General features: G+C 51.5%; 1 protein-coding gene across 1 annotated transcript in view; it reads left to right on the top strand.

Annotated features, from left to right (window-relative positions):
* MAP4K2 (mitogen-activated protein kinase kinase kinase kinase 2) overlaps positions 1-17,460 on the top strand; it is a 39,358-nt gene that overhangs the window by 1,378 nt on the left and 20,520 nt on the right. The window contains exons 2-12 of the mRNA XM_077920197.1: positions 4,570-4,627; positions 5,683-5,773; positions 6,387-6,451; positions 8,453-8,508; positions 10,250-10,297; positions 10,515-10,557; positions 11,361-11,433; positions 11,833-11,964; positions 15,127-15,189; positions 16,130-16,211; positions 16,885-16,995. Of these exons, the coding sequence (XP_077776323.1) occupies positions 4,570-4,627; positions 5,683-5,773; positions 6,387-6,451; positions 8,453-8,508; positions 10,250-10,297; positions 10,515-10,557; positions 11,361-11,433; positions 11,833-11,964; positions 15,127-15,189; positions 16,130-16,211; positions 16,885-16,995 (822 nt within the window). The remainder of the gene's footprint in view (positions 1-4,569; positions 4,628-5,682; positions 5,774-6,386; positions 6,452-8,452; positions 8,509-10,249; positions 10,298-10,514; positions 10,558-11,360; positions 11,434-11,832; positions 11,965-15,126; positions 15,190-16,129; positions 16,212-16,884; positions 16,996-17,460) is intronic.

The following is a 17,460-nucleotide window of genomic DNA, read 5'->3' on the forward strand; positions in this document are numbered from 1 at the left end:
GGTTATAATTCAGTTTTTGTTGCAGTATAAATTGCTTTGGGATTGGGGGGGAAATGTTTCTCCTTCAGGTTGGTGGCTGTGTTGCAGCTGGCAGAGATTTGCTGCCTTCAATGGTGGCATTGGGGCGTTCGCATGTCCAACAATCCAGCAGAGGCTTAAAACTGGGCTGCTCATGGACAGAAACCTTGCCAATAAGCTCCCGCAGGTTGCTAGTCCTCAAACCCTTTTGCTCTCATACTTTCCTGTATAATTCCTACTAGTTATTTGAGATAGGTGCATCTTGTGGTCTGGTGCGTCTTACAGAGCGAAAAATACGGTGTATATATCAGATTGTGTACAGTTTCTTTGCATAGCATCATGGAAGAGGTTATTGGGCACTGCAAGGAGGACGGTGGGCTTCACTTCTGAGCTCCTGTGGGGCCCTCAAGGGATTGTTGGACTCCCATCACCCCAGATTGTTGGGCATGCAGGCTGATGGGAGTTGTAGTCCATAAAACATCTAGGGGGCATCACGTTGACTTGCCCCTGTTTTGGCAGTCCCTAGTATGCCCTAGCAGTCATAACAAAAATATTCTTTGGTGATGAGTCTGCTGCTGTTTTTAATGGCTGGTTGCTTTAGCTGTTGTTTATCTTGTTGTAAAGTTGGCCGTTGGTCTGCCTTTTGTGTGTGTGTCATGCTGATTTTATGTGAGCTGCCTTCTGTGCATTTGCAAAATAGTGAGTGGGATGATGAGGATGACATTATCAGTACAGTCATACCTTGAGTTGAATACGCTTCAGGTTGAGCGCGTTCGAGTTGCGCTCCGTGGCAACCCGAAAGGAACGGAGCGCATTACTAAACAGCCTCGGCCCAGTATACCTGAAGGAGCGTCTCCACCTCCATCGTTCTGCCCGGACACTGAGGTCCAGTGCCGAGGGCCTTCTGGCGGTTCCCTCCCTGCGAGAAGCCAAGTTACAGGGAACCAGGCAGAGGGACTTCTTGGTAGTGGCGCCCGCCCTGTGGAACGCCCTCCCACCAGATGTCAAAGAGAAAAATAACTACCAAACTTTAGAAGACATCTAAAGGCAGCCCTGTTTAGGGAAGCTTTTAATGTTTAATAGGTTATTTTATTTTAGTGTTTTGTTGGAAGCCGCCCAGAGTGGCTGGGGGGACCCAGCCAGATGGGTGGGGTATAAATAATAATAATTATTACTACTTCCGGGTTTTGCCGCTCGCGCATGTGCAGACGCTCAAAATAACGTCATGCACATGTGCGGTAGCGCAAAACGCGACTCGCGCATATGCAGATGCGCCGTTGCGTCTTGCATTCCATTCGGGATGCGAACGGGGCTCCGGAACGGATCCCGTTCGCATCCCGAGGTACCACTGTAGTATTAACAAAAATTATCAGGACATTGGGATGCCTCCTTCAAGCTCCTCACAGAGGTATTTGGGACAAGCAGGCCCTGACTGACCTGATGGTCTCCAGCTGTTTCGGACTACAACTCCCATCCCTGCTTGCTGGGGCTGATCGGGGTATAACTCCAAAACATCTGGAGGGGTGCCAGTTGGGTGAAGGCTGCCTTCCCCCCTCTCCCCACATGATGCCCTTCCTGTCCGGACATCCCATTGGATAATGTTGTGCTCCCTTAATGGAGGTGGCGAGGGAGCCAGAGGTCATCTAGCTCAACCCCTTGCTGAGTGGCAGCGTCGTTCGTCCACCTACTTACCCTTCCATGGCAACCAAGTCAGATTGACCTGGGTGCCAGCCGTAGAAACGCGTTTGTGGGACCAGACAGCTGTGGGTTACCACATGTCAAACCACATTCTAAACTCTGCAGAAATGCTCTCCCCCCCCCTTGATATGTATTGATGTGCTTATTACTATCATCGTTAATAAATTTGCATATCGACCTATACCTGTAGATCTCTGGGAGGTTTGCGACATGAAATTACAATATAAAAAAGATAGAATACGTAATAAAAATAAGGACAAATACATCCCCAATAATCCCCTCTTCCACGACACATTTTAAAAGGGCATTGGACGTCAATCAGCCAGAGGCCTGGTTGAAGAGGAACGTTTTCTCCTGGCGGCTGAAGGTGTACAATGAAGGTGCCAGGCGAGCCTCCCTGGGGAGAGCATTCCACAAATGGGGAGCCACTGCAGAAAAGGCCTGTTCTCGTGTGTCCACCCTCCAAACTGCTTGTGAAGGAGGCACATGAAAAGGGCCTCCGATGATGATCTCAGGTTCTGGGTAGGTTCATGTGGAGAGAGGCATTACTTGAGATATTGCTCCAGGGAGCTCCAGCCAGTACAGTATACAGGATTCTTTCTTCCCCTTCTCCCTTCTTTTAATTTTCACAGCCCTCCTGTAAGGTAGGTCAGGATGAAAGATAGTGACTCACCTGGGTGAGCATCACGGCTGAGTGGGGACTTTAGGAATCATACAATCGTAGCGTTGGAAGAGGGACCCAAGGGTCATCTAGTCCAACCCCCTACAATGCGGGAATCTAAGACAGTGCCACACTGGCTGTCCTCCTGCCCCAAACTCAGTTACCCTGGGCTGCAAGGGAGGGGGATGCCTGACCCTGAATGGGCCTGAGCCATTGTCCAAGGTTTGGTATTGCTGCACCCAGAGTCCCATTTCTGACCTTCACACTGGATTCCTGGTAGCCTGCCTCAGAAGCTGCTGTGGGCGGGCGGTGGGATGTCTTTCCATTCCTGTAGGCCCCCAGGAGCCTGGAGAGAAGCAGCGCTCCTGCTACACTTCCCCTCCCGCCAAATTCAAGCCCTGCCTTTATCCAGCAGCCTGCGTTGCGCCCTGGAGTCAGGCACATTGTTCTGAGCCCAGCATGGCATTTCCTGAGATTCTTGAGGCCAGAATGGGTTCCAGCTGGGAGCCAGGACTTCTGGGTTCTGTTTACAGCTCGGAGGTGGGTTGCGGGAACAGGCTAGGAGCCCTGGTGGGGATGCCTGAGCCCCATCCACAACTCTAATGCAACAAGGGGTCCTCTAAATGGTGTCCTAAAGAGATGGAAAGAAGGGTCGGAGTGGGCAGATTAGGAGAGGGAGATGATGGTCAGGGATGATGGGAATTGTAGTCCACAAGCAGCTGGAGACCCAAGTTTGGGAAACCTTACGATAGAGCCAGAGTGGTGGGTTCGAGCCCCACATGGGGCAAAAGATTCCTGCTTTGGACTAGATGACCCTTGTGGCCCCAGTTGCGGCGATCCTTGGTGGCAAAGGCACTCTGCGCATGCACAGAGGATGCTGCGACTCTTAGACTTTGTGTTCCGGGGCTGAGTTCAGACGTGGCCTCAGTGGTTCACGAGGGCAAGGCTGGCCAGCCCTGCCATTGGGTAAAGCGGGGCAGAGTGAGGCAGCCACCTCTGGCAGAGGACGCCAAGTTACACCCCAGCAATGTCCCCTGCCTTGTCTCACCTCTCTTTGTCAAGACCAGGCTGGCTTCTCTCTCAATGGTAGTTTTGTTTCAAAACTAAACAGACTAGGCAGAGGATATGGAAATCCCAAAGAGCCTTTTAAGATCACGAGGGTCCCTTTAGAAACATGGCTTCCCGCTTCTCTTCCTGATGGCTGGTGGCTTCTTTTTTTTGGCCACCTGTTTTGTGAGGAGGAAGCCGCCTTTGTCCAAGAGAGAGGGGGTCACCCTGTCTCTTTCCTCCCCGGCTTGTCACGAGGATTTTTGACGTGCGCCACTCCCTTTCTGCTAGGGGAGCCCAGCTCGGCCAGGATGGCAGGAAGTTGCCTCACTGCCAGGCAGGATGATTAAAAGGACTGAGCTCCTTCCGAAAGACGGGCATGCTCTTCTTGCCCTTTGACCTCCAGCCCATGACTCCTTAAATGGCTGTGGTTATTCAGTGTCAAGACATATGCACTCTGCACGTGGTCAGGAACCAGCTGGGCCTTGCTAGGAGTCTTAATAGAATTCTGTAATCATTCTAGCAGGGACTTTAAGAGCTGATATTGTAACGATTAAAGGAACCTTGTAAAAATATACGGACTGCAAATTGAAAGATCAGTCCGAGTGGCAGAAACAAGAGATGGGGCCTTCCATACAGGTGTCATCCCGGCCTACTTTCTTTCGCTCCCACCCACCAGTAAAGGTATCCTTAAAAGGTTTATAGCCCTGTTGGTGTGATCCTGTTCTAGTTAATTACGGAGTGTGGCTGGGGTGCTGTTTTCAATGGTGATCCTTCTTGGAACACACTATTATATTTTATTATTGTTTTACGCAGGCAGATCTCCAACCAGCCCTCACGTTTTGGCGTCATGACCGTGACAATGGGAATTTGGAAAACTGGGGTGGGCGGAGTTGGGGGGGGGAGGATTTCCTGTGAATTCTGTGTGGAAGAACAAAGCTGTTTGCGGGGTGGGGTGTCCCGCTTGTTCACACCAGGAGGTGCGCTAGCTGTGACATGTTTGTGTGTCAGGCCACTAACTAGTGCAGCAGTTGGCGGGTGGCTCAGGAATTGCCTGAGGCTGTGGGCAAGGGCGGGTTCAGACCCTCCTTGGCGAATGACGCTTTTTGACTGATTATCCCCCCTCCTCTCCTTGCCCCTTGCAGGCCCGTGACACGGAGACTGGGGAACTGGCGGCCATTAAGATAGTGAAGCTTGATCCAGGTAAGCTGTGGTGGGGTGGCTGCTTCTTCAGCAAGGTGGACTTCGCAAGTCCTCTTTCAGAACTAGTTGGTTTGGGAAATGTGCTGGGTCAGAGGCAGTGCGCAAGACTTATAGAAAAAATTGGGGTTGGCATTTAAGCACCACTCTCTGTCAAGAGTCTCTGTGTCCCCTGAGTCCATTATTGGTCACAGAAGAATGGATGGAGGCAGGATCCAATTTTCCTGTTGCAACAGAAGTCCCTCCCCGTTTTGTTAGGAGGTGACGCCCCAGAACAAAGGTGTGCGAGAACTTTTGAAGACTTTAGAAATTGCCCAGCCCCTTAGCCAAGGACCAACCAAAAGCATCATACAGGTGTCGCAGAAAGAGGCGGTCTACAACAGAAATTTGGGGGATGTGGCATGTCTCCCGTCTGTCAAGATACCTGATAATGTTTTATCCCAGCCCACAAATACAGTGGTACCTCGGGTTACATACACTTCAGGTTACAGACTCCACTAACCCAGAAATATTACTTCGGGTTAAGAACTTTGCTTCAGGATAAGAACAGAAATCGTGCTCTGGCGGCAGCAGGAGTGGTTCAGGTTAAGAACAGTTTCAGGTTAAGAACAGACCTCCAAAACGAATTAAGTACTTAACCCGAGGTACCACTGTACAGGTACAAGATCCAAATTAACGTATAACATTTAAAAACAATTCAAAACAACTGCACCCACCAGTTAAAGCAAGTACAAGAACCATTAAACACATCCAGCAGTACGTCTAATTGTGCTACAGCAGGATGCTTATTAAAAGAGACATTTAATATACCTGCCATTTAAAAAAAAAGTGTTAAAATTACACCTTAACATGCTTTTATTCATTTATTTTTAAATCTGACGTTACCTACCCGTAATGTCTGAAACAGAGGTACTGGTAGCCAGCTCCCCAGGTGTGTCACGCACACCACGTGGATTTTTAGAACACGTTGGAATTTGAAGCTGTCGGATAAAGGGCGGTAGTGACAGAGAGGCCCTTTTGGAGCAAAGGAAATGGTTTGTCCTTCTTCCTCTCCTCAGGGGATGACATCGGATCCATCCAGCAGGAGATCACCACGCTCCGGGATTGCCGCCACCCCAACGTGGTGGCCTATTTCGGCAGCTACCTCAGGTGAGAGGCTGGACCTTTTGGAAAAAGGACTGGAATCAGGAGGGCAGGGCGGCTGAGGTGTAGTGATGTGGTTGCGAAAGTGTAGTCAGAATTGTGGGGCGGCAGGTTTGATGCTTGACACTTAGTCCCTGGTATTTGGCATGGATGGATTCAGACTTGGTGGGATGGGCTTGCCTTCTCTCCAAATGGAGAATGCACCTGTGGAGAACTTTATTTTCCTATCTAGGGCTGTCAGAGGCAGAAAAATCAACCACGTATTTTATAGGATATGCTTGAGATGAAATTAAGCAGAAGGAGGCATCTTGGGCCCTCAGAGTGTAGAAACTGAACTCATCCAGAATTCCTTGCCCAAAGAGAAATATTTCAGGCCTCGTGGATGGAATTAGCTGGCTCTGTGGTGACATTTCGTTTTTGTGTGTGTCTTGGGAATGGATGCTTATGGGATCTGAGTGGAATATTCCGGGGGAGCCCTTCAAGAGATCAGTTTTCTTGTTGCCTCAGGGCAAGATATTTATTTGGGTGCCCCTTCAAAGGGTGGCAGGTGGGAGAAAGAGGGGCCGCTTTGGGAGCTGAGGAAGGGCCATTCCCACAAGCTTTTTTCGTCTCCCTTTAGGAATGAGCGCCTGTGGATCTGTATGGAATACTGTGGAGGGGGATCCCTTCAGGAGATCTACCACAGTGAGTTTCTACCTGTTTTGCTCCGTGGTCCTCCTCTGAACTGGAGATGCCAGCAAGGCTTAAACGTGGGACCTTCTGCATGCAGAGCAGATGTTCTTGCCGCTGATACCTGGCCCCTCCCAGACTTGCATTGCCTTGCAGAACTGGAGATGGGCTGAAGGAAGGAAGGACACTGGCGAGGCACATGGACCGGGCATTTTGTCTTTCTCTATCTTTCTTTTCCACACTTAGATGCCCTTCCCTTCGGACTCTCCCCCTCCCCCAACTTTTATTGTGTTCTTTGAAAGAGAGAGAGTGGAGCACCAACCCCAGGGTCTAGGAGAAAGGTCCTTGCTCAGTGACTGAGCACCAGCTTTGCTCGCAAAATGCCCCAGGATGAATCCCCAGCAGCATCTCTAGGGAGGGCTGGCAAAGCAGCTCTGGCTCAGCCAGTCTGTAGCCCCAGGGATGGAGAAAATGCCAGTCTGTGGGCTGTACATCAACCGCTCCCTCTCCCGAATGGCGCCCCTCCCTGGCCATGCCCCCTTGCCCCTCCTGCACCTTCCTGGGTGGCTTTGGAGGCAGGGGAGTGTGTGCATGTGGCCCCTGGAAGGCTGCTTAGGAGGGAATGTGGCCCTCAGGTTGAAAAAGGCTCCCCGCACCTGGTGTGGACAATATTGTGCTCACAGTGTGGGTGTATTCCTGGAGCTTCACTGCTGGGGAAAATGGGTTGCATCCAGCACAGTTCTACTCAGAGCAGAAATGTTGAAATGGGCAGACCCAAGTTGGTCATTCATTTCAACAGATCTACTCTGAGCAGAGCTGACGCTGGATCCAGCCCACCGTTTTTGCACAACTCTCTGGCTGGGCATGAGGACCCAAGTCGACCAGAGGCTCAGGGTGTCCCTCAGCACTCCTCTTCTTTCATTTTCCTTGCTTCCCGCCAAAAAAGCCACCCCTGTGTCTTCCCCTGCTCCTCTCCCCCTGATAAAAATCAGCCCTCCTGCCATGAGGTCCAGAAGGAGAACTCCTGGAGGTGTTGGTGTCTGCATTAGGGTCCAGTTTGTCCCTTGGAAACCGGTCTCTGCTCCCCTTCACCCCTGCTTTCTATTCTGCCTGCCTTTGTTGTCGTCGCAGACATGAGGAGAACACACACACACACCCCCCTTGACAAAATAGGAAACCATCCTGCCGCTGGTCTGTCGTAACCGGTACTTTGCTTCTGGTGGGTTTTACTTCCCCTTTTGGCTCCCTGAAGTTGGTTTACTAACGAGGTGGGAGAGGAGACTCTGCTCAGGCTCCCGTCTCCATGTCCAGCAGAATTTTTAAGAGATGGCATAAAGTGTGGGAAGAAGCTCCTGGTGGCTGCTGTGAAGCACAACGGCTCTGCCAGGCCTTCCAGGGAGGTTTGGCCTGAGGAGATTCTGAGAGGAAGTGGGGCCTAGGGAAACAATTAACGCGGTGGGGGGGAGTAGACGAACAGACAGACACAATAGCACCTGCTTCCTCCCCTCTCGGAGGAGGGCACTGTGGACTGTTTATTTCACGGGGTTGGCAGTTGGCATTCTTAACCTTCATCCTGCAAGAGTTTAAATGGAAGATGCCAACCCCACCCCCCCACACTCTGGGGCCCAACCACTAACCAGACCCCTCCCAGGTCCTGAAGGCAGAGAGTGGCGAGCCCTGCAGACGGCTCATGAAAGGAAGCCAAGCCACGTGTTGCAGAGGCAGAAGCCCAAGCAGACAAGGTCATAAGCCCATCTCTCCTAAGCAGCGCTGTGTAATTGAGGAGCACCCCTGCGCCCCCCCCACTGAGTCAAAACAGCCATCTCCCTCATTCCCAGACACAATTCTCTCTCCTAGCTTTAAATTTCACCTTAATAAGCAAAGCCCGCCTGCAGAGTTTTGCTCGGGGAAACCCAATTGCCAAGTCTACATAGGCAAAAACCTGCTTTTATTAGCGTTGGGGTGGCAGGCGACACGAGATGCAATTGACTCACCTTTTCTGCTTCTCGCCTCCAGCCACTGGTCCCCTCTCGGAGAAGCAGATCGCCTACGTCTGCCGGGAGACCCTCCAGGTGAGTGGGTGGGCGGGGCTGAGCTTGCGGCACGTTCAGACCCGTGCCAGGTGGGTGTGGGCAGCCAGCTTTCTTTTTATTCGGTGCCAACAAAAGCCAGAGTGAGCAGGTGTGTGTGAAGTGCCAGAGTGCCCCGTGTCTGCACCCGGGGCAGGAGTCAGTCTCTGCCTGGTTATTCTGTCTCCCCTCCCAGCTCAGGTGTGGTTGCAAAAATGTAGGGTTGTCGAAAGAGGCGCCTTCGGAGCTTAATTGGAACTCGGAGCTAGGTTTGGATCTGCAGCATAAGAAACACACATGGTGTAAGACATGGGTAGGCAAACTAAGGCCCGGGGGCCGGATCTGGCCCAATCGCCTTCTAAATCCGGCCCGCGGACGGTCTGGGAATCAGTGTGTTTTTACATGAGTAGAAGGTGTCCTTTCATTTAAAATGCATCTCTGGGTTATTTGTGGGGCATAGGAATTTGTTCTCTTTTTATTCCAAAATATAGTCTGGCCCCCCACAAGGTCTGAGGGACAGTGGACCGGCAGCCCCCTGCTGGAAAAGTTTGCTAACCCCTGGTTTAAGAGGTCCCTTGAGCATGTACGGAGTGGTTTTTGTGTGTTTGTGTCCCCCATTTCTTCAATGTGTACACCACAACTGGCTTTTCGGCAATCCAGGACTAGGAAGAGGCTTTCGGGGAAAGATCCCCCTCACAGTCTTCCCACTTCTCTTTATCCAAACCAAGCCCCGTGGCCTCTGCCCTCATTTCCCTCCTGCTTTGTGACTCTGCGGCATCATACAGACGGAGGCTCCACACCTTTGACAGGAAGCCCCATTTTCCCGCTGGCTGCTCTGTTCTTTTCCTGCCTTCCTGCAGCTGAGAGAAACTGCTACAATGGCAGGGAGTGGAATGTAGGTCACTAGCTCTTTGTGTGTGTGTGTGTCTGGACTGAATCTCTGGAACGAAAGGCTGCAACGTCTGGGGAGTTTTTAGCTTGGAAGAAAGAAGATTGGTGCAAAACATACAACTGAGATTTACCAAATTATGCGTGTACCCGCCAACACTAATCCAATGAAAATAGGGACGTCCTATACCGTAATGATAGGAATTTTATTATTTATACCCCGCCCATCTGACTGGGTTGCCCCAGCCACTCTGGGCGGCTTCCAACATATATAAAAACATAACAAAACATTTTAAAACTTCCCTATACAGGACTGACTTCAGATTTCCTCTAAAGGTTGCATCGTTACTTATCTCCTTGGCTCAGGGGTTGCATAACTCCATACCCTCCAGCATTTCTCCGGTGAAAATAAGGGCATCCTAAGGGAAAGTGGGATATTCCGGGATCAAATCAGAAACCAGGGGAGTGCTTCTGTAAATCTGGGACTGTCCCTGGGAAACAGAGACACTTGGAGGGTCTGGCACGGTGCAGGGGCAGACTTTGGTACCCCCAAATGGAACTCCTCCATTAGGGATCTTCTCAATTTGGCGCCCCTGGGCTCAGCACCCTGTGCAGGGGAACTACCCACACCGCCCTAAATCCTGCGCTGAATGGTGTGAAGGTGGATAGAGATAAGTCCCCCCCTTCTCCTTCTCTCCTTCTCTCGAAATGTGAAACCCCAGCTTCCTCCAGTCGGCGGGGTACCCTCTCCCCACCCAGTGTAAATCTGTGCTTGCAGTTTTTAACCTTGGCTAACAACAACACTTAGATCCTGCTTTGTCCTGGCTTGATGCTTCTCTTTGCTGCCTCTTTTCAGGGCCTTCACCACCTGCACACCAAAGGGAAGATGCACAGGGACATAAAGGTATGGTTTCCCTGCAGAATCCAGGGCTTGGCTAACCTAGGCTCAGTCACCTGGGCTCAGTCGCCCTTTGGGGTTGCTTTTGTCAGCCTCGGAGGAGGAAGGCAAGGCTGGGTGGGTGGGAAGGGAGGGGAGCAGTCTCTCTCTCCCCACCCCCACCCCATTCTGCTTTGGCAACAATAGCTGCGATTCTCTTCCCTTTCTTCTGTCTCTTTTCCAGGGGGCCAACATCCTGCTTACGGCCAACGGAGACGTGAAACTCGGTCAGTTCCTCTTCTCGGCTTGCTTTCTTGTGGCAAGCCTTTCCTACTTCCAGCTGCCACTCCCAAAATCTTCCTCTAAATACCTTCATCTGCGGGTTCCCCTTCCCTCGACCATCCATAGTGGCCAGGCCTTGACTGGGTGTGTCCCAGGCTGCTGCACTTAGCAGGGACCTCCAGATTGGGGACTGCAGGGGTGGCTTTGGTCTACCTCTTCACATCCCTCTGGCTTTGCTCCAGATCGATTTACCTTATTTTTCTCTGTATAAGACACCCCCATGTATAAGATGCCCCCGACTTTTGGGGACCCCAAATTTAGAAAATGGGCATATGCGCTATCCGTGTATAAGACGCCCCCAGATTTTTAACCTTATTTCAAAGTAAAAAAACCTTAGTCTTATACATGGGAAAGTACGGTATTTATTTAAAGCAGGGACTCTGGCTGTATCTCGCTATCTTTTCTAGGGGTGTGGCGGTGGCTCAGGAGCAGAGCTGGGGTCTGGCATGCCAGCTTCAACCCCCCAGTTTGGCATTTCTTAATATTGTATTTTGTTCGTTCGGTTTCTGTGAGATACCTGGAGAACGTAGGCTGCTGTGCAGCCTTACAAATGTAGGCCATAAATTAATAAATGAAAATATTCTGGGTGGGTTGAGGGCTGTGGGCCCAGGGATATTTGAAGGGTTTTATGGGGGGGGGGTGTAGGGTCTGGCCCAGAACCCTACTCCTGTGGAGCCTGGATTGCTCTGGCCCACCACCTGAGCAAGGAACGTTTGCCTTTCTCAAACCACCTCCTTCCTTCCCACAGCGGATTTTGGGGTCTCTGCAGAGCTGACGGCGTCTGTGGCGAAGCGGAACTCCTTCATTGGGACCCCCTATTGGTAATATGGGTGGGGGGCAGCGCTCTGTTCCTTCCTCTGCACCCTCTCTGTCTGGAGGGTGAGCTGTGGGGGCCATGAAGCCCCCAGTTTGGCCACAAACGTACCTCGTGGCCTTGAACACTCGCTGCCTCAGTCCTTCGGCCTGCAGCATGGGATGGTGGTTCTGAACATCCCTGCAAGGTTGTTGTATGTGAAGCACCTTCTTAGCCTTGGCTGGTGGAGGGGAGGTGTTGCCTAGTGGGCAGAGCTCTCCTCACAGGTTGGCAGTTGCAGGGAGGACCAGGCAGCAGCAGGCGATGGAGAAGTCATTCTCTGGACAGCCACAGCTTCAGGTCCGTGCAGGCCCCCCTTTCCCAGGGCGGCTGTTTGGCTCAGCTGCGCCCCTTCTCGTCCTCCCAGGATGGCGCCAGAGGTGGCTGCGGTGGAGAAGAAAGGAGGCTACAACCACCTGTGCGATATCTGGGCCCTTGGCATCACGGCCATTGAGCTGGCGGAGCTGCAGCCGCCCCTCTTCGACCTGCACCCCATGAGGTGAGCTCAAAAGTTAAGCCTCAGTTGAATGTGTGTGAATGGGGAGTTGCCTGTATTTACTGAAATCTTTCTATATGGCCGCATCATAAAATATCAGGGCAGCGCACAACAGTAAGAGCCTTTCGACAGTGGAACGGACTCCCTTGGAAAGTGGTGGACTCACCTTCCTCGGAGGTTTTTAAACAGAGGTTGGATGGCCACCTGTCAGGGATTCTTTAGCTGTTATCCCTGCATTGCCAGAAGGCTGGACTAAATGACTCTTGGAGGACCCTCCCAATTGCACAGTATTGTGTTTCTGTGAATATGTATACAGTCGTACCTCGGAAGTTGAACGGAATCTGTTCCGGAAGTCCATTCGACTTCCAAAATGTTCAGAAACCAAGGCACGGCTTCCGATTGGCTGCAGGAAGCTCCTGCAGCCAATCGGAAGCTGCGGAACTTGCGTCGGATATTCGGGTTCCAAAGAACGTTCGCAAACAGTAGTACCTCGGGTTACATACGCTTCAAGTTAAATACGCTTCAGGTTACAGACTCCGCTAACCCAGAAATAATACCTCGGGTTAAGAACTTTGCTTCAGGATGAGAACAGAAATCGTGGTCTGGTGGCGCGGCAGCAGCAAGAGGCCCCATTAGCTAAAGTGGTGCTTCAGGTTAAGAACAGTTTCAGCTTAAGAATGGACCTCTGGAACGAATTAAGTACTTAACCTGAGGTACCACTGTACTCACTTCCAGGTTTGCGGTGTTCGGGAGCCAAAACATTCGACTCGCAGGGCATTAAACTTCCGACGTACAACTGTACAATGAAATAGAAATCACCTTTAGAAATGGCACAAAAGGATATTTAAAACGGCTGGCCCATGAGCTGCAGAGGTCTGTCTACATGAAAAGGTATTCAGGAGATTCTTGGGAGTCAAAAGTGAGAGGGTGCCCGCCGCATCTCTGCTCGAAGAGCATTCTATAATGTAGCACTAAAAGCCCTTCTCCCAGTGAGGACCGGCTGAGGCTCTGGCTAGCAGTGCACCTCTGGATGATCTCAGTGACGGAGCTGGGATGCAGGGGTTCAGGTAGTCCTTATGGTATCCTGGGCCCAAGATGCTCAGGGCTTTGTTACATCAAAAGAAGAGCCTCGAGCCTCACCTGGCTGCAACAGGAGCAGCCAGTGCAGGGGTTTTAGCAGAGGTTTCCCATGCTACCAAGCCGTCTGCCCCCATCAGCCGTTTAGCTTTTGGCCAAAGGGCAGCCCCAGGTAGAGTGGCTTGCAGTAGTCCAGCCTTAAGGTTCCCAGGGCATGGACTCCAGTAGCCAAGTTATCCTAACCCCGACCCAACTGCCTGCCTGCCTGCCTCCCTGGCATCCAGCCTGGTGCCAGAGGAACGGATGGCACGTTGGCGTTGAAGAGAATCTGGCAGCGCCATCTGTTCGCGAGGGCCCTTTTCCTCAGCCGCTGCTCGTATCCTGCCTTTAACACTGTCAAGGAGAAGCAGAATCTGCCAATCAAGCCACTGTGGATGCTGTTTTCAGGAAAGCATGTGTGCAAGCAAATCCCTTGAAGTATTCCTTTCTTTAAAAAACAAAAAAACGTGGGTGCAAAAACGGTTACCCTTGCAGGAAACACTGCAAGAATTGTGGCGTTGGAAAGGAGCCCCGAGGGGGTCATCTGGTCCAGCCCCCTGCAATGCAGGAATCTCACATAGATTATGCATAACAGATGGCCACCCAACTTCGGCTTAGAAACCTCTAAGGAAGGAGCGTCCACCACATTTAGTAGGAGTCCGTTCCACTGTCGATTAGCTCTTACTGTCAGAAAGTTCTTCCTGATGTTGATTCAGAATCTCCTTTCTTGTAACTTGAATCCATTTGGGTCCTAGAACCCGGAGCAGAAGGAAAAGCTTGCTCCTTGTGAAGATGGCAATCATATCTCCTCTGTGTCTCCTTTAAACATACCCACTTCCCACGGCCGTTCCTCAGTCTTAAGGCTTGGTTTCCAGACCTTTTATCGTCTTGGTCGCCGTCCTCTGCACATGTTCCAGCCTGTCAATATTTTTATTTATAGAGATGAAGCGGGTGGAAATAACATAAAAATAGCAAAGGAAATAATTAGGTACCCGGCTGGCTGCCTTCGGCTGCAGAGGGGGTTGCAGCTGGTGACCTGAGTCCTTTTCCTGGCCGTCCAAGAGGGTGGTGGCTCTGCATAGCTTTGAGGCCCCACACCCACCTGAAGCAGCTTTAGGCAAGTGTGGGGAGGGAAAGGGGAGTTGCCCCCACCGTCTCCTGTGAGATCCCAGCCTCAGTCACAACCACCCAGCTCCAGGTTTATGGGAGAAGCGTGAATGGTGTCTGAGATGGCTAACCACACCTCTGCTAAGAAACAGCCTGCATGTGGATCCTGTGAGGACAGGCGCACAAAGCGCGCGCACACACAAACACGCAGGCTTCTAGTGGGCGGGAGGATTAAACAACAGGAAATGCCACACGGAGGCCTCTCCAGTAAGACTGGCTTTGCCTGCTCTCAGAGCGGTGTGTGTTTTACGTGACGTGCCGGCTGTCTGTTGACATTGGTGCCCCACTAATAACAATCTCAGACCTACTCAGCAGAGTTAGTTTGCGTGCAGGAGAGAAGCATGGTCTGAACCTGTATGTAGTAGCCCTTTTCTTTTTCAAAGGCAACTGTGGGGGGGGGGGGCGGGTAACTGGACCCACAATGGTGCAGAAAACCAGGCCCAGATTTCTTGAGTGACCCTCCTAGCGGTTAGCACAGGGGTCAGCAAACTTTTTCAGCGGGGGGCCAGTCCACTGTCCCTCAGACCTTGTGGGGGGCGGACGGACTATATTTTGGAAAAAAATATGAACGAATTCCTATGCCCCACAAATAACCCAGAGATGCATTTTAAATAAAAGGACACATTCTACTCATGTAAAAACACGCTGATTCCCGGACCGCCCGCGGGTTGGATTTAGAAGGCGATTGGGCCGGATCTGGCCCAGGGCCTTATTTTGCCTACCCATGGGTTAGCATGTTGGAACATCAGACATAACCAGCAAATGGGGGGGGGGTGAGGTGGGGACAGATTTGGGACAACAGAGGCAGGTATTGTGCCTTTTTTAAAACATGCAGGAGGAACGAAGCAGGAAAGATGATCCTTGTTTTGTCTTTCCCTTCAGGGCCTTGATGCTGATGTCGAAAAGCAGCTTCCAGCCCCCCAAGCTAAAAGACAAGGCCTGCTGGTGAGTGACTGAGCAACAGGGCTGTGCAGGAGGGCAGACCTGCTCCCTCTGCTGGGTTTCGGTTGTGTGTAAAGAAGGCTGGATCTGACCACCTTATGCCAGTGAAATGCAGTTTCACAATGGACAGGTCGGTGGACTGGGTTCTGATTCCTGCTTGGCTACAAATCTGTATCCTCGAACCACTTGTTTTCTCTCTTAGCTTCCCTTATCAGGGTTATTGAGAAGCTACAGTGGGTGGAGGACTAGAAGAAGCTGCCTTTCACAGAGTTAAGCTATTTCTCCATCCATCCAAGTCATATCCGCTCTGACTGGCACGTTGACTTCTCTGGTTGGCTGCTGGTTGTCCTCAGCAGTGGCGGAGGAAGGGGTGTGTGGCAGGTGTGGTTCGCCCCAGGTGTCACCACTGAGGGGGGTGACAAAATGCCGCGCGGCACTCGCCGCAGGGCCTGTAGCACGTTCGAGCTGCGTGTCTCTCCTGGGAGAGACGTGGTGGCTTGGATGTGCGCAGGCGCTGCCCTGCCCAAATGGTCCTTCCACTGCCTCCCCCCCAGCTGTAGGGCGGCTGAGTGGGAGGAGGCAGGCAAACTCCGGAGGTCCCATGGTGCAAACCGCCCCTATGGGACTCTTAAGGGTGGAGAGTTCTGTTGCTGTTGTGCTTTATCCAGCTGGAGAGCTTCTTTGATCATCTGGCTACTGTGAGAACGGGATGCCGGACCGGATGGCCTGATCAGCTCTTCTGATGTTCTGAAGGGGAATTGGCAAATCCTTGGAGGATAAAGCTATCCATAGTAATGGTTTCAGGCTGCGATGCGGTTTGCTGCTGAATACCAGCTGCTGGGGCATTGCTGGGATAGGGCTGCTGTTGTGCTCACTGCCTTCTGGTTACTCAGTTAGACACTCGACTTTTTAGCTTGTCTTACCTTCCCTTTCTCCCTTCCAGGTCGGCAGATTTCCACCATTTCCTCAAACTCTCCTTAACCAAGAACCCCAAAAAGCGTCCCGTGGCTGAAAAACTCCTGCAGGTGACTCAAGACGGAAGTTGGGGTGGGTGGGCTTGGAGAGGGCGGAGAACGACAACTCCATCCTTAGAGATTCCTTCCAGAGAATTACAGGAGTGTCTTTTTTAAAAATGCCCCAAATTGTGCTTTTTTAAAGTGAAATCTCCAAACAAAATTCTTATTTTTACCTGGTGTTTTTTTTTAAAGGAAAATTGCCAAAAATCAACACTTCTGATATGGGCAGCCATGCACCCAACTTTCCCCAGACATTTTATCCCGAATCCCGGCTATGTCCTGGAAATTCCGGACGTATGGCAGCCCTACTGTTGCACTCGGTCCTGTTTGGCGGCTTCCAACTGTGGCATGTGCTTGGCCACTGTGGGAACAGAATGCTGGACTAGCTGTTCCCCCTCCTGGTGGCCTGATCCAGCTGCTGCAGGGCTCTTCTGTTGTCCTTATGGCAGATACTTTAGTTGCTGTGAGAGCCACAGTTTTAATTTAATTTCCCACAGTGCCCTGGTGTTGTTCTGCTCTGGGGCACTGTGGGAATTAAAACCTGGATCCAGCTGCCCAGGAGAGGTGCCAGGATGGGCTGCAGCAGCTGCCCAAGAATGCCGCCTGCCAGCCCTGTGCTTGGCGGGCATTTGGGGGAACCTTTAATCCTCCTCTCCTCTCACCTTGTCTTCCTCTCCACCAGCATCCTTTCGTTAGCCAGCCATTGGCTCGCGTCTTAGTCATTGAGCTACTGGATAAAGCCACGAACCCGGATTTGGCAGCAGCTGCCCTGGTGGATGATGGAGATTTAGAGGTATGGTCCCCAAAAGCGGTGGCAGAAGGGAGTGGGGAATCTGCCATAGACCCAAGCCATTGACTGAGCAGATTTGTTCTCTCCCGAGAGTCAAAGAGTAGAAGCTGCCAAGAAGCTTATTTCAGCTAAATAGGAAAAGAAACTTCCTAAGAGTGAGAGCTCTTCCACGGTGGAGTCACAGGCTGCCTTTTGGGGGGTGGGGGCACCCTTTGCTAGGAGGCAGCTCAGAAAAGGCCCAGCAGGAATGTTGTTGGAGCTGTAACAGTCTGCACTGCAGATCCTGTCGAAGGGGGACCTCCCAGAGATTTTCCAACTCCAACCTCTGATTTTTTTCATGCAATGCATATAATTAACTTGTGGGACTCACTGCCACAGTATATGCTACTGAACAATATAACACAACACGATGGCAAAAACAACGGCACTAAACACTATTTAGAAACTAATACAAATGATCAGAAATTA

The sequence above is a fragment of the Podarcis muralis genome, chromosome 16, assembly GCF_964188315.1.
Source record: "Podarcis muralis chromosome 16, rPodMur119.hap1.1, whole genome shotgun sequence".
Classification (NCBI taxonomy): Eukaryota; Metazoa; Chordata; class Lepidosauria; order Squamata; family Lacertidae; genus Podarcis; species Podarcis muralis.